General features: G+C 35.7%; 1 protein-coding gene across 2 annotated transcripts in view; it reads left to right on the top strand.

Annotated features, from left to right (window-relative positions):
• CEP152 (centrosomal protein 152) overlaps positions 1–13,908 on the top strand; it is an 88,990-nt gene that overhangs the window by 64,683 nt on the left and 10,399 nt on the right. Inside the window, exons 20-22 of one of the 2 annotated variants that reach the window (XM_038580371.1) lie at positions 3,484–4,134; positions 7,472–7,613; positions 11,447–11,614. In XM_038580371.1, the coding sequence (XP_038436299.1) occupies positions 3,484–4,134; positions 7,472–7,613; positions 11,447–11,614 (961 nt within the window). The remainder of the gene's footprint in view (positions 1–3,483; positions 4,135–7,471; positions 7,614–11,446; positions 11,615–13,908) is intronic. The other variant, XM_038580372.1, reaches the window with a different exon arrangement.

Raw genomic sequence — 13,908 nt, 5'->3', positions numbered from 1 at the left:
TCAGGTCTATACCATAATAACTTAATTTTGGGACAACGGAAAAAGTAGCAAAGATAGATGAAGAGGATAAAACAGGTACAAACATTTAACACATTTGCTTTTGTAATAAAAAAAAAGTGACAGGATAATAAAAATAAGCAAAATAAATGAACTAAATATGAGAAACATTAATATTAATATATAAGAAAAACAATACAAATTTATGAGAAAAACAAGAATCTATGGATAAGTACACCAAGAATATGGACATACAGTCTTCATGAGAAGTCCAAATAACAAACTTAAGGTGCTCTTTTCTGCCGTATGTGTAAAGTCTCTCTTCCTAATTGTAATACAAACACTATAATAGATTGCAGTGTCAGATATATACTGTTCTCACAATATTACAACCATTTTGGGAAAAAAAAAAGTGTGTAATAGACATTGAAGCATTCATGTGTCATATTCATGATCTTATTCCACAGATTACTTAAGGAAATAATTCAGCCTAAGTAAACTATTTTAACATTTTCCTTAAGTTATGTGATAATATGTGGGTGTTCATTGCATTATTCTCTATACTTTTTTAGTATGCTGAAATATTTCAGAAGGAAATTTAAGAGAAAGAGGAAATAATGTGGTAATGTGCATGTGTCTCAGACCTCAGAAGTCAAGAATAATTAAGTTGGGTAGGATATAGAAAATAAAGTAGTCAAGAGACCTTTCCTTAAGAACACAGGAGACCCAAATGTATGTGGATGCAGAAATACAGAAATGAGAGGACAGGGACGCCTGGGTGGCTCAGCAGTTGAGTGTCTGCCTTCAGCCCAGGGAGTGATCCTGGAATCCCAGGATTAAGTTCTGCATCGGGCTTCCTGCATGGAGCCTGCTTCTCCCTCTGCCTGTGTCTCTGCCTCTCTCTCTCTCTGTCTCTCATGAATAAATAAATAAAATCTTTAGAAAAAAAAAAGAAAAAGAAATGAGAGGACAATGTGTTACTTCTCAAACTTTAGCAAGCATGAGATTTGTAGAGGGTTTGTTAAAGCAGATTCCTGGGCTTTATTCCTAGAGATGCTGATTTGGTGGGCCTGCAGTGAATCCTGAGAATTTGCATTTCTAACAGGCTTCTAGGTGATACACACTGCTGGTTTTTTAGAGCACAGTAGAGTTTGAGTAGCACCATTCTAAATAATTATTCAGCCACAAAACGTAATGTTAACCTTTTGTGGATCCCTCCTCCAAACCAAAAAAGGTGAGCAAGGGCCAGTTGCATAGCATTGGCTGGAGAATTCTTGTAAGATGAGAGTGATCAATCAAGATCTATAAAAATTTAAAGCCAGTTTTTCTGAAGTCCGGAAGTGTCAAAGTTCCTAAAGTTTGCTGCATTAGAAAACATTAGAAAAACCTGAGAATCTGTAAAAAAAAAAAAAAAAAATACTATTGCCTAGCTCCCATCCCCCAGGCTTTATGTTTTAATGGTACAGAGTGTGGCCTGGGTATTAGGATTTTTAAAGGCTTCTTGGGTGATCTAATGTGTGGCAACTATCAGGAACCACTGACTTGATTAATGCTGTCAGATTTGCTTTGTACAACTTCATGTGAGAGGATGCACACTTTTGGTGAGGTCAGCAGGTCATCCAAATTCCATGGGATATGCCACCTCCACCAAGTTACCTGGTAATGATTTCCAGGATCCACTGTGACAAGACTGTTTTCCCAAACAGCACTCTTTAAACATGTTTCACATTGCTACTCAATCATTCTGCTGGTAGCAAAAGAATTTTGCTGTGAATTCTTTTGTAAAGCTCATCTTAGATGGTAAATTTAAAATACAACTTGAAAATTTTGATTTATGTTCAACTATTCAGGAACGCAGTATTGAATAAAGCCATATAACATCTTTAAGAATTTTTGTAGTTGATGTTTGCTAAGATTATATAATACCTGAAGATTCAGGAAATAGATACCCTATTTCAACAACCAGAATAGGTGGATGGATGGATGGATAGATGGATAGATAGATAGAATTGATTTCTAGCAATCACCACTTTCTAGGCCAAACTTTTGGAGTGCCCACTTCTTTTAACACTTATATCCTTGTAACTTTTTTGAATTTATAAAAAGTGACTCTAGGTCATTATCTAATCTGCTCCTTATGTAGGTGAAGACAAGAAGTACAAAAAAGATTAAGCAACTTTTTTCTAAGGCCATGCATCCAAAGGTTAATAACTACATAACTATATAACTACGTAACTAAATAACTACATTTTTTGAGTCCTTATCTGCCAGACTCTGGACTAAGTGCTTTAGATGTATTTTTTTCTTTTGTCCTTTATTCCTAACAAAATTCTATCAGGTAAGAATTATAATTGTCCCCATTTTATAGTTGATGACACCGAGGCTCAAAGAAATTAAGGCCTGTGGTTCCACAGCTGCTAAGTTTACTGCAGCAATGTATCCCTAGAGCCTGATCTGTTGAGCACCATGCTAGGCTGCCTCAGCAGTCAAAGGCGGGGTTAGAGCTAAGTCTTAGTTTTTTGATTCCCTAGGACTTTTTGGTTATGTTCTATTATTATCTGTGATCTGCTAGCCTTGTCATAAAAGAAAATTAGATTAATGAAAAAATGACTTTTTATGTTTGGTATTGTCATTTAGTGAATTTTGCTAACCACTGTGCTTCCATTAAAATATAGTTATGTTTGCCAGCAAGTTATGCAAATATATATTTGCATATATATTTGCAAATATATTATATTTATATAATATATTTCTATCTATATAGAAATAGATATATTTCTATCTATTTCTAATTATAGAATATATTTCTAATAGTAAGATTATATTTATATAATCTAATATATTATATATTAGAATATATTTTTTATTATATATTTCTAATAGTATATTTCTAATAGTATATTATATTTCTAATAGTAAGATTTATTTATGAAGCTGCTTTTGCTTCATGTAAAAGATACTTCATTTGTCATGGGCTTAGGTAAAATTTGAGGCTACATCTGTATAAAACCAATATGAACTTTTTTCAGAAATTAGTTTTGAATAATTGTGTAATTACATATTTGGGGGGTCTGTTTAAATTTCTAGTTCTCCTTGAAGAAACTTGTGTTTTCTAAATAATATAAGTCATAAAATATATTAGGTGATTTAAAGTGAAGGAAAGGCAGGTATCTGGGTGGCTCAGTCAGTTAAGCATCTGTTTTCAGTTCTGTCATGATCCCGGGGTCCTGGGTTCAAGCCCCATGTTGGGGCTCCCTGCTCAGCAAGGAGAGTCTGCTTGTCCCTCTACCTCTGCCTCTCCTCCTGCTCTTTCTCTCCCTCTCTCAAATAAATAAATGAAGTATTTTAAAAACAGTGAGGGAAAGGATCTTGGAGTATAGTATAAGTATATTTTGGGAGCAATGTCTTATCCCAAATAGTTACTTTAATTTTTTAATTCATGAGGAGATCCTAAAGATTTTAAATGTACATCATTATATCTTTTAGATATCATTTGCTATTTCTGAAGCTAAAGAGAAATGGAAAAGCGAGCTTGAAAATATGAAAAAAAGTGGAATACCTGGAAAAGAATTGGAAGAGAAGATTCATTCTCTTCAGAGAGAGCTTGAGTTAAAGAACGAGGAAGTCCCTGTGGTTGTCAGGGCTGAGCTGGCGAAGGCCCGGAGTGAATGGAACAAAGAAAAGCAAGAAGAAATCCACAGAATTCAGGAACAAAATGAGCAAGATTACCGGCAATTTTTAGATGATCATCGAAATAAAATTAATGAGGTGCTTGCAGCAGCCAAAGAAGACTTTGTGAAACAAAAAACTGAACTACTTCTTCAGAAGGAGACAGAATTGCAAACATGTCTAGACCAGAGTCGTAGAGAATGGGCCATGCAGGAAGCCAGGCGGATCCAACTGGAAATCTATCAGTATGAGGAAGACATCCTCAGTGTACTTGAATTTCTCTTGAAGGACACCCAAAAGGAACATGTCAGTGGTTCAGAGGACAAGCAACTCTTGGAACTCATGTCAACTTGTTCTTCAAAATGGGTATCTGCACAATATTTTGAAAAACTAAAGGCCTGCATACAGAAAGCATTTCAAGATATCCTCTCCCTAGCTATAGAAAGTACCAACTCAGAGTGGGAAAAGGTATGTTCCTGATAAGTGAAAAGCATTATTAATAAACATCAAAGGTGATTGTAGAAGTTGCATATGGTATTTTTTTCCTTTCTTCGTTTTACAGTTTTATAGACATAAAACTTGTGTTTTTACCAGTAGCTTAACAACTTTTTGTAGCGAATCCAAAGAATCTTATTTCTTTTTGCCAAAAAAACTTTTGCTTCTTCAGAGTGCTACAGATATGAGGCAGAGCTTTTAGGCACTAGACCTCTTTCCTAAAAAATATATGCCGTTCTTTGTAGGGGCCTGAGCTATGAAAAACTGAATAACTTTCATTCCTGTTTTTGTTTTTTGGGCATGACCACTTCAAGAAATATGCATTGTATTAAACTAGGGTTTCTTAAGAGCTTCTAAAGAGTTTGGAAGCCTGTTTCTTGCCCTCCAGGAATATGTGTCACAAAGGCCAAAAAATGCCAACCAAGTACAAAAAATATTGTTGTAGAAACAAGCAATTAGAAGTATGGCTCACTCACACAAAACTCTGAATCCCAGTTTTGTTGGTGTACTATATGTGGACATGTAAAATGAGTTAATTGTATCCTTTTAGTTGTCTAAATAGTCTCTGACACCAGCTTTTAGTTTCTGTGGAAGATCTGAAAAAACTGAAGTCTTGTTGGCTTATGATTAAAGAAATGAGATATGCATGAAAAATCCAGAATGATATGTAGGCATTGTGATCAGCCAATTTCAACATTTGGAATTAGAGGTGGAAAAAAAATTGCTGACATTATAAGGTTTGTCTGAGAGGAGACGAAAGAGTTAAGTTTCATGGGATGCCTGGGTGACTCAGTGGTTGAGTGTCTACTTTTGGCTTGGGTCAGCTTGGGTCATGATCCTGGGGTCCTGGGTTCAAGCCCCATGTGGTGCTCCCTGCTCAGCAGGGGGAGCCTGCTTCTCCCTCTGCCGGTGTCTTTGCCTCTCTATGTCTCTCATGAATAAATAAATAAATAAATAAAATCTTAAAATAAAGTTAAGTTTCATTAAGATATCATGATTAACAATTTTTCAAGGCCAAGATTGAACATTTGGTTTTAATACTTACTGGGAAGAGTTATAAACTGAAGAAAAAAATCTAAGTTCCAGTTCCACACTTGAGGACAACTAGTCTGTTACCTATGTAGTCATATATTATAGTTGCTTATCTAAAAAAGAAGGTACAAATGTCTGGCCTAATTCCTTGGGTTTTGTAGAGTTGTTAGGAGTTGTTTTCAATGTAAAAATAACACAGTAAGATCACACTTCCCATGGGGATCCCTGGGTGGCTCAGCCGTTTAGCGCCTGCCTGCCTTTGGCCCAGGGCGTGATCCTGGGATCCGGAGATCGAGTCCCACATCAGGCTTCGTGCATGAAGCCTGCTTCTCCCTCTGCCTGTGTCTCTGCCTTTCTCTTTCTTTCTCTCTGTGTGTCTCTCATGAATAAATAAATAAAATCTTTTTTAAAAAAATCACACTTTCCATGAATACTGCTTATACTACTCAACTGAAAATTTTTGGAAAAAAAATGAAGAATTAGTTATAGCCAGTTATAAGCATAAGCAGTGATGGAAAATCATGTTTTATGCTTTCAGGTTTACTTTCCTGAGAAGGCAATCTCTGCTACAAAAATCAGGAAAATATAATACTGTTCCTCTGCTATTAATATATAATCAATCCTAGGGTCTCTGTATTGGGCTTATAATTGTGCTATGGCAGTGTGAAGTCATACATAAGTGTATGACTTAATGTAGCTCACATGTCTGTGAAGGTAGAACCACATAATTTGGTTAAGAACTTAGACTTTTGTGGCTTTTGTTGGGTGGGATTAGATTCTATTCCTGAGATAATCATGGCTTTCAAATGCCTTCTCTGGCATTTGTCATAGAAGAATACTTGATCTTCTGCTGTTTGAGAGCTATCTGAGCTCAGGAGCTTGAGGTAAGCAATGACTGTAAACAGTGATTATAAATTTGCAATATAGGTGCCATAAATATGAAGAACTATGAATTATAATTAATGAAATGTGTCATTTTTAGAACTGTTCATGAACATTAAGACAGGAAAAAATGATCAGTATATATAAAACAAGTCTTCATTAAAATAACTTAGGTGATCAAAACTTTTTAAAAATGGACAGAATGCAATCAATTAAAAATGTAGTTTCCAAGAAAATGAATGCCTTATCAGAATACAATACTACAGGTCATAATGGAAAGAAAGAAAACAAAAACATCAATTGGAACAGAATTTTCAAACAAATTTAAGGATGTGTGTTCTGTCTTCTACCACCAAAGTCAAGTTAAAACTAAGACAAGAAGGTTGCTGCTCCTGCTTTTTTGTCGTCCTGGCTTTTCTCCAGTTTTGAGCAGAAACTGGAAACATTGGCTACCTTAGAGTTCAACTTTTATTACTCCTTTTGGCCTCAGCCTCATATCCTCTCGATTGCCTGGAGTTTGCATTTTCTCGATAACTGCTGACCTCTGCTTCTGATGCATATCATAGGTAGGTTTCCCAAAAGCCAGTTAAATGAGTTTCTTATAATCAAAATCAAGGCTTCTAGAATCAAATTTATATGATCTGTTTTAAGTAATTAAACAAGGTAGCTTTCTCAAGATCACTTGTGTTCCACTGGGATTTAGTAGTTGTCCAGAACCTGAAAATACTGCCTAAAAAGAATGTCTCACCGTTCATGAATTTAGTAGCTGTATTGTCATAGCAGGGACTAGGACACTGAAAGTGTTCAATAAGGGTTAGTGAAGAAATAGTCTTGTACAGAATGTTTAGGTTAGCTTCAGTTTCTCTTTCTAACTTTGGAATTCAACTGAATTTCCTGACAAAATGACAGTGTATATTAAAGTATTTAGAAATGTGACATACTGTATAAATGTTTTTTTTCTCTTGTTACTTTAAATTCTCGAAAGGCAAAAGTTTGGTATTATAGTTTCTAATGAGTTCGATCCCTACTGCAGTGAAATGTTTTGGATTTTCAAGAACCTTTGTGATTTCACATAGTTTGTCCTGTGATTTGATCACATAGACCATTAAAAATCTTAAATTCACATGTATGTGTGCAAACTATCTCCTGTCTGTCTCATAGTTGGCCCACCAGTCCTCTGTCAGATAATGTTCTAATTTGAGAATTACAGTCATAGTAGACTACTTCATAGTAATGACAGTATTCATGTGACACCCTAAGAAAAGTACTGGTGATGGTTTAGGCAAGATTTTTTTCAGGCAATGTTTTCTTTCTACATTTTTAATATTAGCATTTTAAATAGAGAATTGTGTAAAGATTTTTACATGGCATTAACTGTGAATATAATCTCTTTTAGAGAAATATGGCCAAGATCTCTAAGGATCCTGCCACAGATGTCACTGGCAGAGGAGACCCTGGAGTCCTGGCAGTCCTTCCTGCACCTACTTTTGGACGCTGTGCTCAGCCCTTAGCCTTTCAAGAAACAGAAGCAGAAGCTGGTAATGGGATTTTATTCCTACTGGTCTTTGTAACATTCATACTCAACAGTTCCGGTTGGTTTGAGGATAAAAGGAAGTCAAAGATGTGGACAACTTTTATGAGTAAATAAGTGGCTACTGTTACTTGTGCCTAATCTGTGTCTTCTCTTTAGATTTCATTTTGCATTTAGGAAATGGGGCTGCTTTAGACCCTCTGAATTCTATCTTTTCATGGTCTTCGCTCCATTCATAAGTAGTTCTTATTATAAGGAGAATAATGAGAATTTTAATAGTCATGTTTTCATTCCCTGGCTTTATTGAGAAGTCCCGGGTTTCATGTAAAAGAATTGCCAAATAACGGAGACCTTCTCATTCATATAATTGAAGCTTATTTCAACAATTTTTTGATGGAAATCTTTCTGAAGAGGTGTTTCCTGATTTGTGAGTTTTGTGAGGGCAGGAGCAGTGTTTTATCTTTTCCTCTCCAATACATGGCAGAGTGAATGGCACATAGTTTGTGTTCTTGAATATTTGGTAAATTAATAGCTTAACATTTCCATAATGACTTACAGTTGTTACTCTGAAAAATAATTATTGTATTGTACTGAAGCCCCTTGACATATTCAGAGCTCACTGAGGCATGCTGATTGGATTTATATTGCCTAATCACCTAGAATTCTGAACAAGGATCTGATATATCCTTTATAGGCTCCAATCCTTTTCTTGCAGCCTGCTCTCCCTCCACATACAAACACATACCCACTCTTTCTGTTTCTTTTCTGTTGCCTCTATTGCAGCCTAGAAAAGAACTAAGAATTGTCAGAACAACTCATATATACTAGGTTAATAATTTTAGTTTCCACAATTTCTAATTTAGTCAGTTATATTACCAGAATTGTAAAGAACCCCTGCCTTTCCTAAGAGTTGACAGTTTATTTTCCTGATCATCCATAGGCCCTTTTTCCTCACTTCTAGATTCTAGATGGTTGAGGATAACTTATTATTAATTAGGTATATGGGAATACTACTTAATTTATATTTTGTTTCTTACTTTTCAGTGTCATTGTATGTCTGTTACTATATTTGGAATAACCCGAGAATTTATTCACAAATTTATGAAATGCGTAGCAACAAATTTTGGATATTATTTGGCTTTGGGAAGTCCTATCAATATGAAAGGAATTAGTTTTTACTTAAGACAAATCAGAGTACAAAAGGATTTTTCTTTCTTCAGTCTTTTTTTTCCTAAAACCAAACACATCAACCAATTCATTAGAAAGGGCTAGTAATCCTAAATATATACTAAGTGCTATAGTCCTTTATAATACTACCACCAGAGAGTACCAATGTTAACTGTTTGATTATATTCTCCTAATATCTTATAATTCTTTAAAGTAAGTTAAATTTATGAAATAGTTGATACATGCAAAGAAAATATGTGATGCACTTGTAAGTCATGAAGCCTACCAACCAGGAGCCCACTCTTTGACTTAAGAACTAGAGCGTCACCAGTACTGTTGAAGACTCCTGTGTATTTGACCACAGTCCCATCCCTGTAACTTCCTTACAATCCAAGGTAACACATATTCTGATTTTTAAAAATTATTCTCTTGCTTTTCTTTATGTTTTGACCAAATACAGGTAATCCTGAAAAAGCTGTTGTGTTGTCTAATAGCATTATAAAAATGTTCACTGTAGTCTTTGTAATTTGCTCTTCTCTGCTTCATAGCAAGCTTCTGATACCTGCCTCTGCTAATGCATGTAGCTCTAGTTGCTGCGTAGTGTTCCATTCTATGAATATACTGTAATTTATTATCTTGTCAGTGAGCATTTGCCTGGTTTCTAGTTTTACAACAGTATCTTAAATGAAAAATATAAATGCCATGTATAATACCACCGTGATGCTTCATTAATTCTTTGATGCTTGTGGACATAAATGGCACTATTTAAAGGAAACTGAAGTCAGGGAAGATCCAAGAATAATTTTGTTGGACCAGTGAGTTTACATCAAATTTTTGGGTACCGGCTTTTGAGCCTGTGCCAATTTGTGTCCTACTTTATTATACCAATTATGTGAATAGTAATAATCTATTTTTTGTATCATTTTTTATATTATTTAAATTTTACAAATTCCATATATTTCTAATAGCAATAGCTGTTAGTTATTGTATGCTGCTCTCTGCCAGGTACCGTGCCACACCATTTATATACATTTGTACCTCCTGATAGCTTTAAATATTTTTTTCATTTGGAGCCAATTTCAAACTTACAGAAAAGTTACAAAAGTAAAAATAGTTGCAAGTAGCACTCATATATCCTTTACCTAGATATATTTGTTGATGTTTTATACAGTTTTATGCTCTTCAGTGTGTGTGTGTATGTGAACATTCCCTTTCCTGAACCATTTGAGGATGTTATATAATATATACATTGTGCCCTTTTACCGCTAAATACTTCAGTGGGTATTTTCAAAAATTAGGAGTTTTTTCTTTTATAACGTTAGTATAGTAAATTTAACATTTGATAAACATATTGTATCAACTTGTATGTATTCTGATTTTGTCAACTGACCCAATAATGTCTCATTATTTTTTCCCCCTACAGTACATGAATCTGTCCAGGGTCAGGTATAATCTTTAGATGTCACATCTCTTTAGTTTCCTTTAGCCTAGAATATTTTCCAGGCCTCTTTTTTACTTTTATGATACTGACATTTCTGAAAGACTTACTCTCCCTTCTCCCCACCACCCCACCCCACCTCCAGCTTTTGGTAGAACTTTTCCTCATTTTGAGTTTGTCTGATGTTTTTTCATAATTAAATTCAGGTTGCATTTTCTGGGCTGAAACGCTGCATAGGTGATGTGTTATCACATGTGGAGGTGCACAGTGTCCATTTGTCTTTTTTTGGTGAAGTTCATTTGAGCACCTGGTCAGGGTGTTGTCCAGTTTCTTCAGTGGCTTTCCCCCACCTCACAACTAATAAGCAATTTCTAGCAGACACTTCCAAGACTATGAAAATCACCTTCTCATAAACATTTCCCTTATATTTAGTAATCATTGATGATGCTTGTCTGATTCTATCTTTACTGTGGTATTTGCAAAATTATAATTTTTCCAGCTCTAGACTTCCCTCCACTTTTATCAGTTGGTATTTGGCATGTTGTTATAATTGTGAATCCTCCTGTTAGTTGGTATAGTTATTTATTTTTCTGTCTTTTTGTTTATTTATCAATCTGTCCCTCAATCCATTTACCTATTTATGTATCAACTTAATCTACTTATCCATCTATCTACCCATCCATTCCATTATGGGTAGGATTATTGGTATGGCTCATGAATTTCTATTTTTTTATTATTTTATGATTCATTACTGTACTTACTGTTAAAATTGCCCCATATTCAACTGGTGGATCCTTTCAAACTGGCTGCTACGACCTTGTGGCATGCCTGTATTTTTTGGGAATTTCTTTCTGGCTTTCATCTTGTATATCCCTTGTCCCAGTACTGGAATTAGCCAATTCTTGAAGGTCCTTGGTTCCTTTACTAGGGAATGGTATTCAATACTAAGAGCTGAACATTATGTTTCAGAGCAATTTTTAAAATAGATGGTATTATTTTACATACTAAAAAACTAAGTCTCAGGTTATATAATATACTCTGAGCCTTATTGCCAATAAATAAAGAAGATTTAAACCCAGATCTCTCTGTCTTAAGCATCACATTCTTTTTGATTGCACTGTTGCCTCTAGCCATGTCACCTGGTTTCCTTCCTTTCTTCCTTCCTTCCTTTCCTTTCCTTTTTTAGTTCTTAGTTTAAATTGATGTAAAAGTTTGCTATCATTTAATTTTTGCAGATAAGAAAAAGATCTTTGAAATTAAGGATTCATGCTGTGGACACTGCTTCCAAGAACTTGAAAAGGCAAAGCAGGAATGTCAAGATCTGAAAAGAAAACTGGAGAAATGCTGTAGGCATCTTCAGCATTTAGAAAGAAAGCACAAAGCTGTAGTGGAAAAAATTGGAGGTTAGCATTTAAAGTAGCCCTACTACCGGTGTTTGATCCTTGACATGTTCAAATGTGACATTTTAGTTAATGTAGGCACCAATTCTCTTTGAGGATTAAGGTAAACTAATTTGGCCCCTATTTTTACCGATCAAATTATTATTCCTGAACTACAAAGAGGAAAATTGGAGCTCTGATTAAAAGGTCACATTCCTTTCTTCCTTTTTGGATTGAATAGGTACTGAGTGCCCACTATGTGTCAGGCAGTGTTCTAGGCACTAGGGACACAGCAGTGAATACATCATACAGAATTCCTGTTCTGATATAGGCGTACAAGACTGTTTCCTTCCTTCAAGAAGCTTGTCCTCAAGTGAGGAGACCTAAAAAGAGATTAATAAGTAAGTGCAGCACCAAGTGCTCCTGGTGATATGCTTGTGTAAACTTGGAAGAAAGGATATGAATGAACTCTTTCTCTTGCTTGAGTTAAGGAAGGCTTGACTAAGCCTTGAAATATGAGGACAGCATTCGAGGCAGAGGGGAGACATGTGCACAAAGACATATGGGCCCAATCTGGCATCCTTCCAGTACTTTCAGTCTGTTCTTCACAGTGCTGTCAGGGAGATTATCTGGAAGGGATATCTGCTGCTGTCTCCACTTCCCCTTTTGCATAAGGGAGGCTACTGGGCTTCTGAGGGCGCTTCCTCTTACCTTTTAAACTTATCTCCTGTGCTCATTCTCTGTACACTTGAAATGCTCAGATTGCTGAGCTGGTCAGGAATTGTACTGCTGGACCTTGCGTACAGTGTTGTCACCCTGCCCTACATCATATCCTTTCATTTTCATTTAGCCTAATTCTTCCTCCTCCTTTTGGGTTCAGCTGAGAAAGATGCCTTTATCTGCAGAGACCTCTTTGATTTTCCTTGCCAATGGACCACTTCTGTGTAGCTCCATAGCACTCTTGGCTCCTACTCTGTTACCATTCTGTATTTAATTTTTTGCTTACTTGCCTGATACCATTTCCAACCTTTAAGTTCCCTGATAATAAGGAATATATTGTATCTTGTTCATCATTGTAGTCATGATGCCTGTTAACATGCCGATGATAATAAATGTTTCAATGAATGAGGGATTGAATGCAAGGGTCCCCAAAATTATGTGACCCAGAAAAAAACAGGCGGATAGATAGGTTTCCTTTTTTTCTGTATGTCAACTCTGTTGCTTGCCTGGACAGCAGTTATCTCCTGGCCCTTTCTGTTTCTAATCTTGTCCCTCATATCCATTCCCCATCAAGCAGCTCGAGTGACCTTTTAAAAAAGTAAATTGGATCATGACACTGTCTTGTTTAAAGTCCTTCTGTGGCTTATCTGGCCCTCAGTACGAAATAGAAATACTTTATTTAAGGCTAAGAAGCCTTTCATGATTTAGTATCTGCTAGCCCCTTAGCCTCATCTTGCTCCAGCCCCTTTATTCTCTCCTAGGGCTATAGAATGGATTTTATTGTCTCTTTTCTCTTGTCTGTTTTCATCTCCTTTTACCAAAACATCAGTATTCCCATCCTGATCACATTGCCCGGCTAACTCCTACTCCTCCCTCCCCCACTACATTGCTTCCTCAGGGAAGCTTTCCTAACCACCCCCAACTTGGTAGCTTCTGTTTGACACTACCGGCAGCTCCAATGATTTTCTTAACATTTACCATATCATCCTTGTAATTAATTTTTGTCTATATTGTCCTTTGGAGCATAGCCTTGGTGATGAGAAGGATCAAGTCCTGACTGAGCACTTAGCGCACAGTACCTGGCAACATAGCACACTCGGTAAATAATATTGACAAAGAGAAGCCACCTGCTTCATTTCCACCTACTGCTTACTAAGTCTGTTAGTAATAGATAATAATTATTTTAAGGCAAGATAGGATTTTAAGAATTTTGAGGTAAAAACTTTAACAACTGTAATTCCCATGGTGATGGTTTAGTTCTTTGGGAGAGGCCAGAAGGGTAAACAAGCTATTTGTAGCTCTTGTTAAAGTTTGATGAAAATCAAGAATATTTATTTTACGTAATAAAGTGACAAAGGCAGCTGGATACGTTTATTATTTATAAATAATATTTATCACCATGCATTGTGATTATAGTTATTCTGTATAGTGCTTTTTGAGGCTATCTTCTGTAATTCATAGATTTAGAAATAATCTAGGAAATTGGTACTTAGCTCAAAACATGAGGCTATAAAAGGGTTCAGGGTCAGAATTAAGTCATTGGATAATTTGATTTCAGTGTTTGTCTTAGTGTACATCTTTTAGTTGACAATGTTTTT

The sequence above is a fragment of the Canis lupus genome, chromosome 30, assembly GCF_011100685.1.
Source record: "Canis lupus familiaris isolate Mischka breed German Shepherd chromosome 30, alternate assembly UU_Cfam_GSD_1.0, whole genome shotgun sequence".
NCBI classification, from domain to species: Eukaryota; Metazoa; Chordata; class Mammalia; order Carnivora; family Canidae; genus Canis; species Canis lupus.
This window is presented reverse-complemented; position numbering and strand designations above follow the sequence as displayed.